Source organism: Halichoerus grypus, chromosome 3, assembly GCF_964656455.1.
Source record: "Halichoerus grypus chromosome 3, mHalGry1.hap1.1, whole genome shotgun sequence".
Taxonomy (NCBI): domain Eukaryota; kingdom Metazoa; phylum Chordata; class Mammalia; order Carnivora; family Phocidae; genus Halichoerus; species Halichoerus grypus.
The window spans coordinates 205,430,411-205,449,336 of NC_135714.1; the positions used below are offsets into that span (position 1 = coordinate 205,430,411).

General features: G+C 39.6%; 1 protein-coding gene across 2 annotated transcripts in view; it reads left to right on the top strand.

Moving 5' to 3' along the window:
• CSMD1 (CUB and Sushi multiple domains 1) overlaps positions 1–18,926 on the top strand; it is a 2,059,737-nt gene that overhangs the window by 1,737,796 nt on the left and 303,015 nt on the right. For both annotated transcript variants that reach the window (XM_078069893.1, XM_078069894.1), the window contains exon 26: positions 3,907–4,109. In XM_078069893.1, the coding sequence (XP_077926019.1) occupies positions 3,907–4,109 (203 nt within the window). The remainder of the gene's footprint in view (positions 1–3,906; positions 4,110–18,926) is intronic.

The following is an 18,926-nucleotide window of genomic DNA, read 5'->3' on the forward strand; positions in this document are numbered from 1 at the left end:
CATTGCATGTTACAGTGCAATCTTTATCATAAACCAGATCTATATAGATATATATTTTTCTATCTTAATTACTTAATTATTTTGTAATAAATCTTGATAACAGGTACTATAATCCTCCAGCTTTTTTCTTTGTAATATAGATTGCTATAACTATTCTTACCCTTTTGCATTTCCATATTCATTTTAGAAAGACTTGTTACGTTCTACAAAAGAAATTTCTAGGACTGATTAGAATCACATTATATCAATAGATCAATTTAGGGAAAAACTTACATGATTTATAGTACTAAATTGTCTGATCCCTAACATGGTGCTTGGAATATTTATTTATTTAGATCCTATATAACTTGTTTTGATAATGCTTTGCAGTTTTCTGTGTGGAGGGCTTGCACATCTTTTGTTGGAATTATTCCCACCTACAGGATTTTTTTATATTAATGTAAATATTATTTTATGTCATTTTGCATTTGTGGCTGCTAGATGAAAACAATGTATATTTTTGTGTTTATCCCTTATAAATTCTCTTATTAATTCTAAGAGTTTGTAGGTTTTCAAGTTTTCTCTATGCATACAGTCATGTTATCTACAGTAATAAGAGTTTATTTTCTTTTTCCCAAGACTTAATGCTTTTGCCTGTCATATTGCAATGGCTACAATCTCCAGAATAATGTTAATCAGAAGTGGTGATATTGGGCCTCACTGTTCTATTCCCAGTCTCAGGGACTAAACTCTTAACTGTTCTTTACTTCAGTAAATATATTTTAATTATACAAAAAAAATCTCCATGATGGAAAAAATAATAAATATTAAATTTTACCATCTAATGTTAGAAAATTTCCCTAAAATCTATAGGAAAATTATTTGAATTAATAAGTAAAATTATTTATTCAGGGTAATTAAAAATCATAGTGTTTCATACTTTTTAATTTTTTTTCACTTAGCTATATTTTATGGACTTCTCTCTCTTGATAGATAGGTAGGTAGATAGGTAGATAGACCAATATATCAATATTTACTAAACTTTTAATTCCTTTGTTGTAGACCATTTATCCTATTTTCAATTTGTCACCAGTTTAAATATTTTGATAAATATAGGATGTGTATTTCTATATGTTTGTCTATATTGAGCTCCTGGAGTCAATTTTGATAATCTGTATTTTCTAGAAAACAATTTCATACATAGTTCAAAGTGTATTGGCAGATTTATACCCAGAAAAATTACTTAAATTAGTTTCCTCCTTTTCTTCTTTTCTTCATTAGTTTTTATTTTTATCAAAAAGTACTACAAGCACACAGTATAAAAGTAATTCTAAGTGACGGTTACATAAGTAGTTCATAATTCTACAGTGATAGCTATTCCCTATATCACCTTAAATTCTGGAATTGATAGACAGTGTGAATTTTGCATTTAATAAGCATAATGTGTCCCCAGTAGCATTAGTGAATATCAGTGAACACCTAGACACATTCTAGTAAGACTGAAGGACACCAAAGGCAAACAGCCAAAGAAAGAAAGGCATAGGGGCACCTGGGTGGCTCAGTTGGTTAAGCAACTGCCTTTGGCTCAGGTCATGATCCCAGGACCCTGGGATAGAGGCCCACATCTGTCTCCTTGCTCAGTGGGGAGCTGAGCAAGGAGCTTCTCCCTCTCCCTCTCCCTGCTACTCCTGCTTGTACTCTCTCTCTCTCTGTCAAATAAATAAATAAAAAGTCTTAAAAAAACTTAAATAGAAAGAAAGACATATATTAATTAGCCTAATAAAAGACATCTTTTTATAGATAAAAGACATCTTTTTAATACAGACTAAAAGGAGATCTTTGAAGAACTAAAGGAAAATAAACATTAATCTGGAATTCTATACTCAAACTATCTCCATTCCTTACTACAGATACCTGTTGTGCAATTATTAACACACAAAATAGGACCATATTTTGTTTAGGGGTATATATTCACCAGGAATATATGACAGTTAGGAACTTTTATTCAGCAAAGAACATAATTAAATACACACATGACTGAATTATATGGAGACATTGGAAACTGCACAGTACACTTCTTATAACTCTTTATGATCCTTAGATCAAACAGATAACAAATTAGTAAGCTTATAGAAGATTTGAGCCATGCAATTATTGGACTTATTTTTAAAAGATATTCAACTTCCGATTAGAACCTGCACATTCTGTTCAAGTAAATATGAAACATAAACATGATCACATACTGGGAACAAACTGTAGATAAATATACAGAATCACTATCTTTTATGCCCCATATGCCGACCAAAATGGGATAGAAATAGAAATGTATAGCAAAAAAGTAATGTAGGGGAGGAAAACACTCCCCTTCTTCCCTTGTAGCTCCTTGGGCTGGTCTCATAATGAAACGGACATAAGGCAGATGAACAGGAGAAAAACCACATTTAATTCACATGTACAGAAACCCCACTGGAATTGTGAGACTCAAAGAACTGACTAGAGCAGGCACTTTTTACAGTTTTTGTACAAGGAGATAAGAAATTCGTGAAGAATTGACAAGACAATGAAGTTTGGACTTGGGGTGGTAAATTAGTGAGGAAGTCACTAGCTTTCACGTCATGCTGAATGTAAAAAGCAACTTGAGCCTGGTAGGAGCGCAGACAACGCCAAAATGACATCTCTTATGCAAGTAGTGTTAAATGTACAAATTAGGCCTATATATTGCCTGGGGTCTATATATTGCCTGGGGTATATATGCAGACGGCAATGAAAATTACAGAAATGTAAATGGGAACACGATCCGTGAACATTTCAGAACGTGGATTGAGAGGAAGAACAGATGAATAAGTGGAAGGAAGGGCAGTGTGGCTGTGTCTGTAAGATTTTATTTTTAAAGATCCGAAGCTCGTGGGGCCGCACGTGAGCGTGGGGGGTGGTGGGCACAGAGCGCTGCCTCCCGTGCTTTCCTCTGTATGAAACACATTTCACGTGAAACGTTTTAAAAACAGGCCGCACAGCTCATACTTTCTGCAAGGTGAGAGATACTTTCTTGGAATACATAGTATGCGCAGAAGAAATTATTGGGATCCATGTCCCCTTTTTCCTATGTCATTTATTATGCTTTTTATCATTTCCCTGACGATTTTGTGCAATAAGCAGTGGAGAAACTGGAGAGCGAGGCGCTCAGGAAAGGCTGGTCTGAGCCGGCATGTTAGCCGCGCTCTTCCGCGCACCCCGGACGCGCCCCGCCTCTGAGAGCGCGCTCTCCAGACGCGGAGACGTTTACGTCGCTCTGGAAAGGGTCTCTGAATCTGGTAGAAGTATATTAAAATGTTATCAAGAAGGGAGTTTATATGACACAGTTCTGCCTTTGTGTTGGTATTCCAAATAATGTGTCTTTCTGAAAATAAACTCGATAAAAGACACAGCCTAAGACCAGAGGGCCAGGTAGAAGTAGCAGCTCCTGGAGCTGGACAGCGCCCTGCAGGCTGTCCCTCTGGGCACGCGTGCTGCCACCTAGTGGGGCACTTCGAGGACCGCAGGGACCCCGCCGAAAAATCGGACTTGGATTGGCTTAAAACAAAGTGATGTCAAACTCACCTTTGGTTTGGGAGCCTGAGAAAGCTTTGAATTATAGAAAGAACGGGCAATCTCAAAAGGAATTGTTCGGGTCCCTAGAGACATAGCTCAGCACAGAGCTCGGCGGGCCCTGGATCCTGCACAGGCAGCGGTAATTCTCACTTGCACCAGGGAATGGTGTCTCAGAGGCTTGGTCGCCTCCTCCCTCTTCGGCAGGTGGCACAAGGCACGTTTCGGTGGGTTTGGCCGGACGCCATGAGCGCGTGTGCATTCACGCTTGTGCTCGCGGTGCTCCGGTGGCGCGGGGAGCCCTCTTGTGAGTAAGCGTACAAGCTGTGCTCTCTCCCACAGCCTGCACTTCATCGTGTTCGACACAGAGACGGCCCACGACATCCTGAAGGTGTGGGACGGCCCGCTGGACAGCGACATCCTGCTCAAGGAGTGGAGCGGCTCCATGCTCCCCGAGGACATCCACAGCACCTTCAGCTCGCTCACGCTGCAGTTCGACAGCGACTTCTTCATCAGCAAGTCGGGCTTCTCCATTCAGTTCTCAAGTAGGTGGCGGCTGTGGTCTCGTTTGTCTGCTGGGCACCTGTGTGTTCTTAGGCCTCCCCCTTCACGGAGGTCATTTCTTTTGAGCATAATGTGACATTCGGAAAATGCAGATCAAGAGAAAGGTTCGTGTTCGGACGTGCTGTCCGTGATCAGGTAGGGTGAGATAATGCGTCTCCTTGGTTATATGAAAACATAGACGTGTAATTTTAAAGGCTTCAGTTAACTGGCAAAATGTGGGCCCAAGACAGATGTGGGTCTCTACCTGAATGTGAAGTCTGTCTCCGGTGCCCCCACAAACCTGCACCATCGCCAGGCCCCCTAATTACCCCACTCAGTGCTATGAAGTCTTTGTGCAATGGAGCTGCTAATCAGCCACACGGAGTGTCTACCGTCAACTACCCTGCAGAGACGTGCCCTGCATTTCCCCCTCCTTTGGGCCAAGGTTTCAAGTAGTTCACATGATGGAGTAATCCCTACAGGATCGCCCACAGGACCCCTCATTTGCACATTGGAGCTCTTACCCCCTGAAGGAGAGGTTCCACCTTTGCTGTCTGGCCCATTTTTTAATGAGCAGTTTCCCAAGAAGGAAGGAGTGGAGATATTTTGTGGGAGCTCATCCTCTGAGTACCCTTCACATTGCACCATATAGAGATGTCATATAATTCAGTGGTGCGCAGGGTCAGCCATGGTCATAAAACTAGTGAAATTTGCACATAAACACATTCTGACTCAACTACCTCTTGGCAGGTCACTGGTGAGCCGTATTTAGGATTTACGTAAGAAAATGGACTTAGCGCAGTCTAATGCTTTAAAAGGCTGCTAATAAAAATGAGCTTATCGTCTGCACAATTTTTTATCTCTGGTTTCATTGTGCTTCCAGCTCAGTAATTTGCAAACATGTGCTAAATTTTTCACTGGTCTATGGTAAAAATATTTGAGATGAGTTTGTTCCAGCTAACTTGGTTTGGGGGAAAACGTCCCTTTATTCCAAGATTTTTGCTCTTTTTATCTTCAGAAATGGTGGTGAGTAGATAGTAGATGTGTGATTTACTGTCCTGGTAAATTTACTGTCCTGGTAAATGTCCTGATTTACTGTCCTTATTTGGCAAAACAAAAAAGTTGGCAACACTCCGAGGTTGTGTTTGTTTCTCTCTCCTACCCATTATATCCTTTCCTGGCCTTTATTATTATTATTTTTTTAAATAGATAATTATTTAGAGCAGGTTTAGGTTCACAGCAAAATTGAAAGGAAGGCACAGAGATTTCCCATCTGCCCTCCCCCCCACGCACAGCGTCCCCTACTATCAGCTTCCCCACCAGATGGTGCATTTGCTGTAATTGATGGTGACATGACATCATCACCCAGAGCCATAGTTCACATTGGGGTTCACTCTTGGCAGTTGACATTCTGTGGGTTTAGAAAAATGTATAATGACATGTGTCCACCATTATAGTATCATACAGAGTAGTTTCACTGCCTAAAAATCCTCTATGTTTTGACTGTTCATCCCTCCCCTGTACCCTCAACCCCTGGCAATCACAGATCCACGTACTGTCTCCAGAGTTTTGCTTTTCTCAGAATGTCATAGAGTTGAAGTCACATAGTATGTAGCTTTTTCAGACAGGCTTCTTTTACTTGGTGATATGCATTTAAGGTTCCTCCATGTCTTTTCACCTCTTTTTAGTGATGGATAACTCCTTTCTTTTTAGTGATGGAAAATATTTCATTGTCTGGATGGACCACAGTTTATTTATCCATTCACCTACTGAAGGGCATCTTGGTTACTTACAGGTTTTAGCAATTGTGAATAAAGCTGCTATAAACATTCTTGTGCAGGATTTTGTGTGGATGTAAGTTTTCAGTTCATTTGGGCAAATACCAAGGAGCATGATTGCTGGATTGTAGAGAAACGGGGTGTATAGTTTTGTTACTGGCCTTTTAAAAATTTTCCCTTTTTTTAAATTCTTACAGAACCCAGAAACCACTTATTTTTCTATGTTCCTTCATGATTTCCCTCTCTTCAAAAGACAACTTCCTACTTTGTTTGTTTTTTTTTAAGGCCCTTTATTACAGTTATTTGAGAATCATAGATATTTTGATTCTCCTCATATGATTAATACCTTGATGTTTAAGCAGTGATCAACATGAACATATCCATTAAAATTCCTACAGAAATGAAACTTGCTTAATTTTTTTAAAATTCAGTATTCCAAATGTTCTAGTTTGAACCGTGTGAAATTGTCATCTTTGTAGGTAAAAATGTTTGACAATTGGCAATTTCATATGGTTTGACAAGACCTTGTACAAGAACTTTCCCTCCCCATTTCTAGCTAGTAAGTCCGGAGTCTGGTATGCTTTGGAAAATTCCATGTTAGGGGCAAAAATATACTGCTGACTCTGAGGCTCTTTGGTGAATGGGTTTCTGCAAGGTTGTCTTTAAAACTCTACAAAAAGGGGGAAAAAAAAGATATAAAAACTTTGGCATAACTTAGAAAAGTTTATCCGGGTGCCTGGGTGGCTCGGTTGGTTAAGCGACTGCCTTCAGCTCAGGTCATGATCCCAGAGTCCTGGGATCGAGTCCCACATCGGGCTCCCTGCTCAGCGGGGAGCCTGCTTCTCCCTCTGACCCTCTCCCTTCTCATGCTGTTTCTCTCTCTCTCATAAATAAATAAATAAAATCTTAAAAAAAAAAAAAAGTTTATCCTGGACCCTGAGTAAGAAATGTGGGTTTCTATCTTAACCTCTAAAGATTTGTGACTGACCTTCTATCTCTGCCCTTATTGGTTTATTTGTGAATTGAAGATACTGCACCAATTTCTAAGGACATTTGCGTTTCTAAAACTCTATATTCTGTGTTGTACTTTTTCCCTTTGCCTTTTTAGATTATTCTCTACCATTTCTCAAGCACTTTCTGACCCTAGAAATGAACTAGGTCTTCTGTACTGTTTGGATTCATCCAATGGGGAACTCTGGTGGGACATGAGAGATACAGGGAGCAAAATGGGGTCATGGTTCCCATACACCCTGTTCCCTCCCTGCTGGTTTCCCCAGGTTGGCTATGTCCCTCAGTCAGAGCTCAATGCTTTTCTCAAGAAGCCATGTCCATCCATGTTCTTTTCCAGTTCTTATAACAAATTCCCAGTAATCACACCTCTACCTGGGATTAACCTTTTAAAGAAACCCTCTCAAATAATCCTATTAGAAGTGTGCCGCATGTTTTATGTTGGATCCTGAATAATACAATCTATAAGCAACATTGGCAAGCATATGAAATGGTCAAGAGTGTGTTCCACTCTCTCCGTTATTAACACAAATCCCATTTCTCATTTTTCTAAGTGAAATTATATCCGGTTCAAGCTCCCATGCATTAAGGTAGTTGAGAAGCCCTATGTCAGCTGACTTCACAGAGCTCCCTCCCAGTTTTGGAGTGTGTGGGAAGTAAGGATTATTCCATAGGGTGAGTAGGGAAGGACTAGGTCCTCTCTGCTCTTGGTCGTTACCTCCACTCTTGCCTCCCCACACGGTTCTGGTCTGTTCGGGTGCCGTTGCTCTTGGCAGCCACACTTACCTGTCTCACACGGGCTCTGTCTGTGTACCACAGGCTGGAACACAGACAGTTGTCCTGCCGTCTCCACAGCCAGGATGCTCCATGAACCACACAGCAAAGTCTGCCACTTCCAGGACACCAGTAGGAGTGGGACACTGGGACACGAGTCTCTGTGTGTCTGAGAACTTGATGAAAAGTTGACTCTTAGGTCTAGGGTTACTAACTTGTCAGATTTTGTCCAGGACTTGTCTGACTTTAGCAAAGAAGTTTCCTGAAACCCTTCAGTCAGATTATAAAACAGACACTCCCAAGTTCCAGGAACCACTTTCAGCCCCAGCGAACTGGGACAACTGGTCAACCTACCCACACCCATGACCAATGTGCCAGTTTCCATCTTTGCAGTTCCAGAGCCTTCCTTTCCTCACTGGAGGCTCCACCAAGAAAACTAATTCAAGCTGGAATCTTTCCAAGCCAAAGGCCCGAGTCTCCTCAAAATCTGCAAAAGAGCCTACCCCTCCCGACCAAAAGAACTTGCTCCTCTTCTGTAAGGAAGAGGAAGGAAAAGTCCACGTATTTGTGTCTAGATCTCGAGACAGCAAAAAAAAAAAAAAAAAAAAGTAAAAGAAGAAAGAAAAGGTACTTTATGCATGTTAGATTGTTTTACCATTCATAAGTCAAGCTAATGTTAAAATTTAAAGTATTAGCATGACACTATGAGTTCAAAATAAAATTTAAAATGATGGAGCTGAAATGGAATGCCTTCCTCATGTAATTGATGCTTCAAGTATGACCACTGTTGCCAGGCAAAAGTGCCGTTTATTCAATAGTATTGAATTAGAGCTTTCTTGGTAAACCATTTTAACTTGAGAGTATGCCAGTAATATGTGAGCTAAGAATTATAGATGTCACTGAATTATTGCAGGGAAAATATTTATTTGGACATTGGTTTTCTTAGAGACATTTGAATCATCAGATTTTAACTAAATTTGAAGCATAAGGCTTGGACCTCAGTGCTGCTGTGCCCTGTAGGCACATAACTCCATAGGAAGTTGGAACTTTGTAATTTTATTTGACTGCGTCCCTGTCCCCAAAACACCTTCTTCAACCAGGCTTCCCTTTCTCTCTTAGTCCTCCTGAGTCCAGTGGCTCCGCTATTCCAGCCTCCTTTGCTGCTTTTCCCCTTCCTTCCCCCAAACCGTAAAGGCTGGATGTCACGAGGGTGACATCATGTGTTTCTTCTCTACCAACATTCACTTTTCAGGTCTTATCAGCCAACCTCCCAAAACCTCTCCCCTGAGCATCCACTGCCTACTTGACACTGCTGTCCACTTTGATGCGGAGATACGGAGCAGGCAACTTGACACATGACACTCAACTGCACTTCTCATCCAGTCCTTCCCCGAGCCTGATGTTATTTCTTTTTTTTATTTTATTATGTTATGCTAATCACCATACATTACATCATTAGTTTTTGATGTGGTGATCCATGATTCATAGTTTGTGTATAACACCCAGTGCTCCATGCAGAACGTGCCCTCTTTAATACCCATCACCAGGCTAACCCATCCTCCCACCCCCCTCCCCTCTAGAACCCTCAGTCTGAGCCTGATGTTCTTGAAGTCCTTCCTGTCATGGCAAATGTCAACTCCCTTCTGATAGTTGCTCAGGGCAAAGCCTTTGTTTTTACAAATCTCTTTGTCTCACACCCCACATATCATCCAGCAACAGTTTCAGTAGGGTCCATATTCAAAACCCCAATTCCAACCAATTCTCTCAACCTGTACTCCTACCACCTCAGTCTAAGTCATCTAGGATTGGACTGAGTTATCATGGTTTACGAACTGGCTTCCTCCCTTCTGCCCTTGACCATTTATTAATTTACCTGAGCACAGGAAGCAGGATCAGTCTTTAATGGGGCAACTCAGATGACACCTCACTTCTGGTCAGAAGTCTCCACCCTCTTCCCATCCCAGCAAGACACATTTCTGATTCTCCCTGTTGCCAAAAATAAAGGCTATAAAATCTTCTATGCAAACTTGCCCTAATCCACATTTTCCATATCACCCACAACCACTGCCTTCCATCCTGTCAAACTCCTTGTAACTTACACTCCAGCAGGACACCAACCCTCCTCGATATACCCCACATATATGGTGTATGTTCATTTTACATACTTACATACATACCCCTTCCTCTCTGCTGGCTTAATGAACCCCAGTGTAGCCATAGCCACCTTTTAAGATTGCTTTAGCAGAATGAGTCATTTGTCGCTTAACAGTCTCCAAATCCAACGCCCATATATCTGTTACACGGCTTACAGTGAGTACTCTATTTGCAGTTACTAGACTACGTTCTTGGAGGGCAGACTGTGTTTGTATTTCTACAACATGATATATAATTAGTGGCTAAAAAGTATTTGCTAATTGAATATGCTTGAAAATATTAGGATGATTTTGATCGCATGACAAACACTGCATGCCAACTACAGAAAATGATATCTTTTGCATTAACTCAGGTTTGTTCAAAACTTCTAATAGAAGATTTTAATAATAAATATTTAAATGCTAATTTTAATATCAAGATTCTTTCACTTCTGGATTTGCTTTTACCCAATGTTGACAGTTGAGATAAATTATCTTCATATAACGTTTAGTATCGGAAACTTAGTGGCCAGTATATACTGCGTTTTGACTATTCAAGAACACATTATACAGATGAAATAAAAATTAGGCATTTTTGTTGACCATTTATGTTTTATAATTATTTAGACATTTATTTATCCTTGATTCCTTAATATCTTGATGCCATTTGGAAACCAGGCAGAATATTTTTATTTTATAAAGCTTAATACCCATTTTTAAAATGAACACAGTTTAATCTGTCATCTGATAAATTTTGTTATTTCACTAAAACATGATCATTTTTTCCCTGCTCTGAGATAATCTTGGGCCAGGAACTGCTGTTTACTGAGGGTATGGAAATAGTCATTGCTTATTCTTGACTCCGCATGTCTGCATGTGTTTAATGGCTACTGATGCAGTAGGGGATGGATCACACGCTTCCCTATGTGTGTGTTTACTTCACTTTACCATAAGACAAGCTTTTCTGCTCTAGGGAATGAGTTGTTGATGCTCACAAGATATGCAAACCCCATTAAAGGCCCATTGTCCTGCCAGCTCCGCACAGCACGTAAACATGAGAACATGCACTGACTAGTGCAATTATGCTAATTGTAATCAGCCTAACACTTTTCATTAAAGCTTAATTACCATTTAATCATGCATAGAATGCAAGAAAATGGAGTTCAGCACACAAAACTGACCTTTACTCTGGGGGTTAAATAAACTTCCAATGAGCCTTCAGTGGTCCGGACTATCAGCTCTTCTTTCTTAGGGAACACAGCTCTGGAGTGACTTGGCATCTCAGATTTTGTGAGATTGATTTCTTCATAAATCTCAGCTGTAACTTAGTGGCTACATGACATCTCTTCCTAATTTGCTTTATTGAAAGATAATTTAATAGGTATATTTTTACGTTAAAAAAATCATTTGTTGTTTATAATGGGAGAGTCCACTGGGGCGGCCAGGTGCTGAACAGAGTGGATTGTTTTATGGGAGAGACCCAGCCATGAACCCTTGAGTTTAGGGGCCAGGCTTCTGGGAAGGGCGGCACAGATCAAGTGCAGCTAGAACCACTGATCCTCTCTGCTCTCCCAGAACTTTCCTCATGGGACTGATGAAGAACTGACCATCAGTTCTTATCATTCGCCACTCACACATGGATTGTGAACAGCTCAAGGTCAAAGAGTTCTATTCAGCTTTGATTACCAGCACCTAGCTCATGACAGAGGTACAAAGCATATGTCCTGAATTGATTGAGCGTGAGATGCCAGTTTAGCTGAAGCTCTAAATCCTGTAATTTCATGGAAAGCTGTGATTTTAGCTGTAATTAGTTGTGTCTGATACCAACAAGATTGGTAAGAAAAGGAAAGGAGAGGGCGCCTGGGTGGCTCAGTTGGTTAAGCGACTGCCTTCGGCTCAGGTCATGATCCTGGAGTCCCTGGATCGAGTCCCGCATCGGGCTCCCTGCTCGGCAGGGAGTCTGCTTCTCCCTCTGACCCTCCTCCCTCTCATGCTCTCTGTCTCTCATTCTCTCTCTCTCAAATAAATAAATAAAATCTTAAAAAAAAAAAAAAGAAAAGGAAAGGAGACAAACAGGACATGTAAATGGCACCTTTCCTGTTTGTGAGAATACATTTTTTTTTTCCCTCCAGTTTTATTGAAATATAATATGGCATTGTATAAGTTTAAAGTGTGTAACCTGGCAATTTGATACATTTATATTTTGAAAAATCACTACTATCTTAGCTTTTGCTAACACCTCCCTCACATCACATAATCGCCGTTTCTTTTTAGTGGTAAGAACACGTAAAATCTGCTCTCTGTGCAACTTCCAAGTTTACAATACAGTATTTTTCACTATAATCACCATGCTTTAGTTTCCTAGAATTCATTTATTTTGTAACTAGAAGTTTGTACCATTTGACCAACATCTCCCCGTTTCCCGCATTCTCCAGCCATGGTAACTGCATTTCTACTCTCTGATTCTATTAATTTGTCTCTTTTAGATTCCACCTATGTGATATTGTACAATATTTCTCTTTCTCTGTCTGATGTATCTTATTTAACATAATGCCCTCAATGTCTTCTGTGTTGTCACAAATGTCAGGGTTTTCTTCTTTTTTAAAGACCGAATGCTATTCCATTATATATCTATATAGATACAGATAGATAGATGTAAAGATAAACATATACAGTGGGATTACATCTTCTTCATCCACTCATCTATTGATGGACATGGAGGTTATTTCCATATTCGGGCTACTGTGAACAATGCTGCAGTGGACATGGGGGTGAAGATATTTATTCAAGATCCTGTTTTAATTTTCTTTGGATTAATACCCTGTAGTGAGATTGCTGGATCATAACATAATTCTACTTTTTAATTTTTTGAGGAACTTCCGTACTGTTTTGCACAGTGGCTGCACCAATTTATATTCCCACCAACAGTGCACAATGGTTCCATTTTCTTTTTTTTTTTTTTTTTTAAGATTTTATGTATTTGACAGAGAGAGACACAGCGAGAGAGGGAACACAAGCAGGGGGAGTGGGAGAGAGAGAAGCAGGCTTCCCGCAGAGCAGGGAGCCTGATGCGGGGCTTGATCCCAGGACCCTGGGATCATGACCTGAGCTGAAGGCAGACACTTAATGACTGAGCCACCCAGGCGCCCCTGGTTCCGTTTTCTTGAGGATGTCTCTTTGATGCTTGATAATAAAAAAAGATATCAACATTTTTCTATAGAACTATCAGCTGGAATATCATCTATAACTGCTTTTCTGCTAATATAAATCCTACCCATGCTCAAAGTTCATTGATCAGACCTCAGGTGATAGTGATTTTTGTGGGCAGTCACAGCATGCTGACCCTTCCCTAAGACCTTGGACATAAAATTTCCCATGAACCTCAAACTCTAAATCAACACATGATATATTAGACAGACTTGTGCAACCTTATTTTAAGGAAAGGGGAAATGCTCCCAGATTTAATAGACTGAATTCTCACAATGTCTTTAAAAACATGACATTCAAAAATAAGTTGAATCAGTAATGAGAGCATTGAAAATGCAAATCACTGTGATGATAGCTGTTGAGTTTAACTATCTAACCACAGTCTGTCCAGGATAAGGATGACCCTTAGCCTCAAAATGTGTGTCATACCATAACTATAATAATTTGGCAGTAAGCAATTTAAACATTCCTTTATTCACTCATGTATGAATGGCATTTATTCACCAACAAATATTTGACCCCTTGTTATTATGTTTCTGATACAATGCTGGTACTGGAGACCCAGTGCTGTGGAAGGCAGAAATTGACCCAGTCATCAAGAATGGTAGGGGAAAGGCAATCAGACAATTAATGTCTACAAAGTATATGGTTATGGCCCCACTGGAACCACATAGGCGGTCCAACGGCAATCCTCCACGTCTCTCTGGTTGCTGTGAATCCTCTCCTGCCCTTTGCTTTTACTGGGGCATGGAGGCTGTTGCTTTCTCCCTCCTAGCCCTTCCTCTTAATTCTGACTCTGCTTCCTATCAGAGCAACACCTTCCATAGAATCACATCTCTTACGATATGCTGGACCCCCTTACCTTGTGGGCTCTCTGCCATTGTCGCCTGCCCCCATTCTCACGCAGGCTGGGAGGGCTCCTGGCAAGAGCTACACAAGCCAGAAGCTTTTCCCACTATAAATGTTGGCCACCACCCGCCCGGGCTCAGCTATGGTCATTCACCCTCTGGTGAACTCTTGTCCCCACTCACTTACCATTTTCATTCTTCACCACTTTCCTCAAATCATCAAACTTGTCATATCCTCTTTCCTAGTAGATGCCCTCAAGTCATACCTCAGCGAAGACAAAGCCATCAGAAGGATGCCCTTCTACTTCCTTTCAACAGACATACAGACTAACGGAAATGCTATTTCCTCACTCCTGTTCCCCAGACTGTCAGCCCCTTCTCGCGAGCAGGGATCCTCCTAACTACACAGCTGCCGTGGCGACGTTGCTCTGTGTTGACTCCTCTCTTTCCTTGTTTTCATCCTTCACCCTCCCCGACTCCTTACTTCTAGCATGGAAGTGCTCAGATCACAATTTAAAATAAATACATAGGACTGCCATTTTCCACTTGGGTTTCATCTTGTTTCACTTCTTCCACTAGAACACTGGTCGCATCACCACAGCCGATCTGCCAGTGATCTGCACGGGACCCTCGTCACATACACCACTTTGGCAGCCGGGTCTCCTCCGGCCCAGACTCTGGTCCACAGGGCCATTCAGAGCAGGGCGATTGTGATGAACTTGTACGTGAGAAGAGCCACCTTGGCAGAGAGCACATCTCATCAACTGAGCACCTACTTGAAACCTACTCTAGTTTCTCGCTCACATCGGAATAAAATCTGAGCTCTGTCATATGACCTCGAGTTGGTCAACGTCCAGCTTCTGTCTACCTCTCCATTCTCACTCACTGCTTCCACTCCTGCTTTCCATCAGATTCTTTACTCTTACGTTCAGACCTTCACTTGGCTGCTCCCTTGGCTGAGACCACCTGCCCCACCACACGGTCTTCATTTTACAAGTTGCACTGAAATGCAACCCCTTTTAGGAGGTTCTCTGAATCTGAAGTATAAGTAAGAACCCATTTTAACTGATTTTTATACTTCCTCTTCATAATATTCACCACAAATTATTTTTATAACTTTCTGGTTGTTACTGAGAGCCTGGTACTCAGAGGTCATAGATATTTTGCACTAAGTACTGCGTTTACTTTCTACTTCACATTTGACACATAGTATTTTGCCTTTTTTTCTTCTTTCCTGTGTATATGTCTGCATTTTCTGCTTATTTCTTATTTTCTTAGTTGTTGGTTCTGGTGAGATTGAATTTCCTAAACAAATTATTTTTAAAAAATATTTTTGCTCTGACATTCATAGTCTTTAGGATGGTTCCAGATCCACCCCGAAGATGTATGTCAAATTCCATTTTAAAGTAACCTAAAGTAGGCCTCCCCAGAGAGCTCATATCCTCACCAACGCTGTTAGAAACACATGTGTGGTGTGGATCGGAGTAATGTCCTTGGCAGCACTTACATTATTAAAAAGACTATAGGCTCTCCAGATGCTAACAATCCTATCACTGAGCATAAGGGGGAAATATGTACATATATCATTTCTATTATATAAATATATATTCTTTATTATATATTTATATATAAAAATTACGTAAGCTTATTTAAACTGATTCGAACTGTGACAAACTGCATGACCTCAAATGTACACACACACACATACACACACACACACCACACACACACACATACCACACACACGCACGCACACACTCGTATAGTTTTTAGAATAGGCAACACAGAGGAGTGGTTTCCGTACATGAAAGCATCTGACCAAGGGCCTGGCCCCATCCTTACCAGTGATGTAAACATTAGCGTGTAAGTCAAACCCGTTAGCAATAATTTCCATGGTAATTAGGTTAAATTAGGACATAATACTGTGTCTGCCCCGGCACAGTTTTGATGTGGACTATACTCAAAGGTACTGAAGATAAAAGCACTTTGACTTACCAGTTTTCTCCAAATATAAGGAAGTGCTATTGTGTATTCTCAGTTCTAGAAATAGACTCCAGGGAAGTATTACGTGATAAATGGTGTAGCCTGCAGTTCTCAAATTAGATTTTTCCCTCGCTTTGGCCTCCTGCTTCACACCGCTCAATTCAAACTGACAGCAGGAAGATTTTCCTGACTTGTGCTTGGCAAGAAAGCATATAGGTAACGTAGTTTTGACTTCAGAACAGGAAACGGCAGTAAAGAAATAAATATCACTTTATCATGTTAATGATAAGATACCAGATCTTTGCAGTGCTGCAACCAGCTGAGGTTTCTATAACATATTGAAATTATTCATCATGCCTTTGTAATCAATACATAATAGGTGAATTTGCAAAACTTTTAATGAAAAACCTGATGATAATGATTTCCTCTTCTCCAATCTGTTTTTTCTCAATACACAGATGTTTATTGTTCATACGATTTGGAAAGCTGATAATCAGTTAGTCATGATGACTTTTGTGAGTAGATATTTAGAAAAAGCTCTTTGGAGGGTGAGGGTTGAGGTTTTTAATTTGATTTTGACTTCAGATATAAAGAAACTAAAATTGCTACGATTCACTGAGTGAAGGATCTTTCAGTGTTATGAGGATGCAAAACACAGCCAGGATTGTAAGGGACATTCAAAATTAAAGTATTTGTGTTACTATTAGACATAAGGTGTTTTAAAAATAACTTTAATTAGGATAATATTTCTAAGCCTCAAAGGACAAACATACTTGGTTTCTCATAGGTTTCTGTATTTGGCATGATGGAAGAAAATGTGCTAATTAGTGTAATTGTCTCTGAGAACACACAATCCCCTACTCAAGAGGAAGTTTGCTTGCTTCACCATGCAGTCCTAGGAACTAGGACAAGTGAGTCAAGTATTAGGGGGAACACTATTAATCTGTTATATTTTTAGGTCTTTTTATTAAAAAGTTTCAATGTACATTTCTTTGCATGGTCTAAGTTTTACAACTACATGATATCCAAAGTTCAAAAATATAGTTTCATGACTAAAAAGAGATGTTGGAACATTTGTTTGCAAGAATTAGAAAAATAATTTGATTTGTAGATATTGCCTACATTGGACATTTATCATATACCAGTAATATTCCCTTCCCAGTGATTGATTATGAGTCTCTCTGAGCTAATTTAAAAAGTTAATTTAAAAATTTAAACAAGTTAGTTTAAAACAAATATCCAATATTATAAAATACCAACAGGAGAATCAGAATCCAACTATAAGACTTGATTAAGCAGGGGAAAAGGGAAAGTGAGTGACACCTGAATTAAAAATGAAAAACTATGGGGTGGAGGAGCCATTGCTTAGTTTATTAGTTGCCATATCAATAACATTTCTTAAATTATTATATTTTCATTTAATTAGCATGAAACATTTTTGTGGAATTCGGACTGGGTTTGGCTTTAATGAAATACACATTCCTCTTTGTGCAAAAGCAAGGCGATTGATTTATTTCTGTTGCATATTAAGTTTTTTTTAATTGTAGAATTCAATTTATACTTGTGTCCAATGGATATATCTTTGACATATTTTCATAGCTATTCAGCATGCGTTAAGTATAAAGATCATAAGGCAAATTTTCCACTTTTGAAATATTGTGACACAGAACTCTTGAGTGGCAGATCATCAAGGAAATTTAATGTTTTCTCATAATGTCACTCATTCTGTCTACACATCTGTTTTAACACCTGTGTTTTCACTGACAGTCTACAATCTTCCATGCTTTCAGAGGTTTTAACGTGTCTATCCAAGGAATCCTTGTCCTTTGATTTGTTATTCTTCCCCTCTGGTTCATAGTAAAAGCACTGATAGAGCCTCTTGGGTAAGTAGTAATTGTGTTCACTGGAAAAGGACTTTTTGTTTGGTATAGTATTTTTTTTCCCCAAGAGAAATTGTCATTGTCCCCAGGAATGGGCAAAAATGACATTGTATAGGGTCCGTCTTCAGATTTGCCAATATTTACCAAGAATTTACAATCATAAAACCTATATTGCTTTCTGTCATAAAGGAACATTGAGAAATACATGATTTTTGTGTTGAGTCTGGAAAAAATTTTAATACCTTTCAATATGAATTGAAATATGTGCATACACATACTTTTATATAATACAGATAATTTTATAAGTGAAATAGCTTATATTCATTGTAATTCAAATGAATGCTATAATTTATATTTATATATAATTTTTATATTTTTTACATTAAAATTTTTCTTCAGAAGTCATTATAAATTCATATGCACTTGTAAGAAATAAAACAGAGAGATCCTATGGATCCCTCACACAGTTTCCCCCAATGACAGCAACTTACACAGTGAGAGTACGTATCACAGCTGGGGTATTGGCATCAATACACTCAATGTACAGACCGTTCATCACCTCAGGTTGCACCTGAATACCCACACCAGTTTACCTCCTGCACCCACTCCACCTTAAACCCCACAACCATCAATCTGTTCTTCATTGGCATAACTTTGTAATTTCTAAGAATGTTCTATTCAAGGAGTCACAGAGTATGTCATCTCTTGATGGATTTCTCACTCAGCATGGTTCTGGGGAGACTCATCCTGCTTGTTGCCTGTATCCACAATTTATTTCTTTATATTGCTGAATAGTACTCCACGGAATGGATGTACTAGCTTGTTTAATCACTCACCCTTTGAAGGATATCTGGGTTATTTCTAGTTTGGGACTATTATGAATACAGCTGCTATAAACATTCACGTACAGGTTTTTGTGTGAACATAACTTTTCGTTTCTCGGGGATAAATGCCCAGAAGTCTAATTTCTGGGTTGAATGGTAATTGAATGTTTAGGTTTTAATGGCCAAATGATTTTCCAGAGTAGCTAAACCATTTTGTGCTTCTACCAATGATGCATAAATGATTCAGCTTCTCTGCATCCTCACCAGCATTTATGTTGTCCATGGATATACATGTAAACATAATGATATATCATATTATTGGCTGTGCTCATAGGGATTGTGCAATTTCCTAATGGCTAGTGATTGTGAACATCTTTTTATGTGC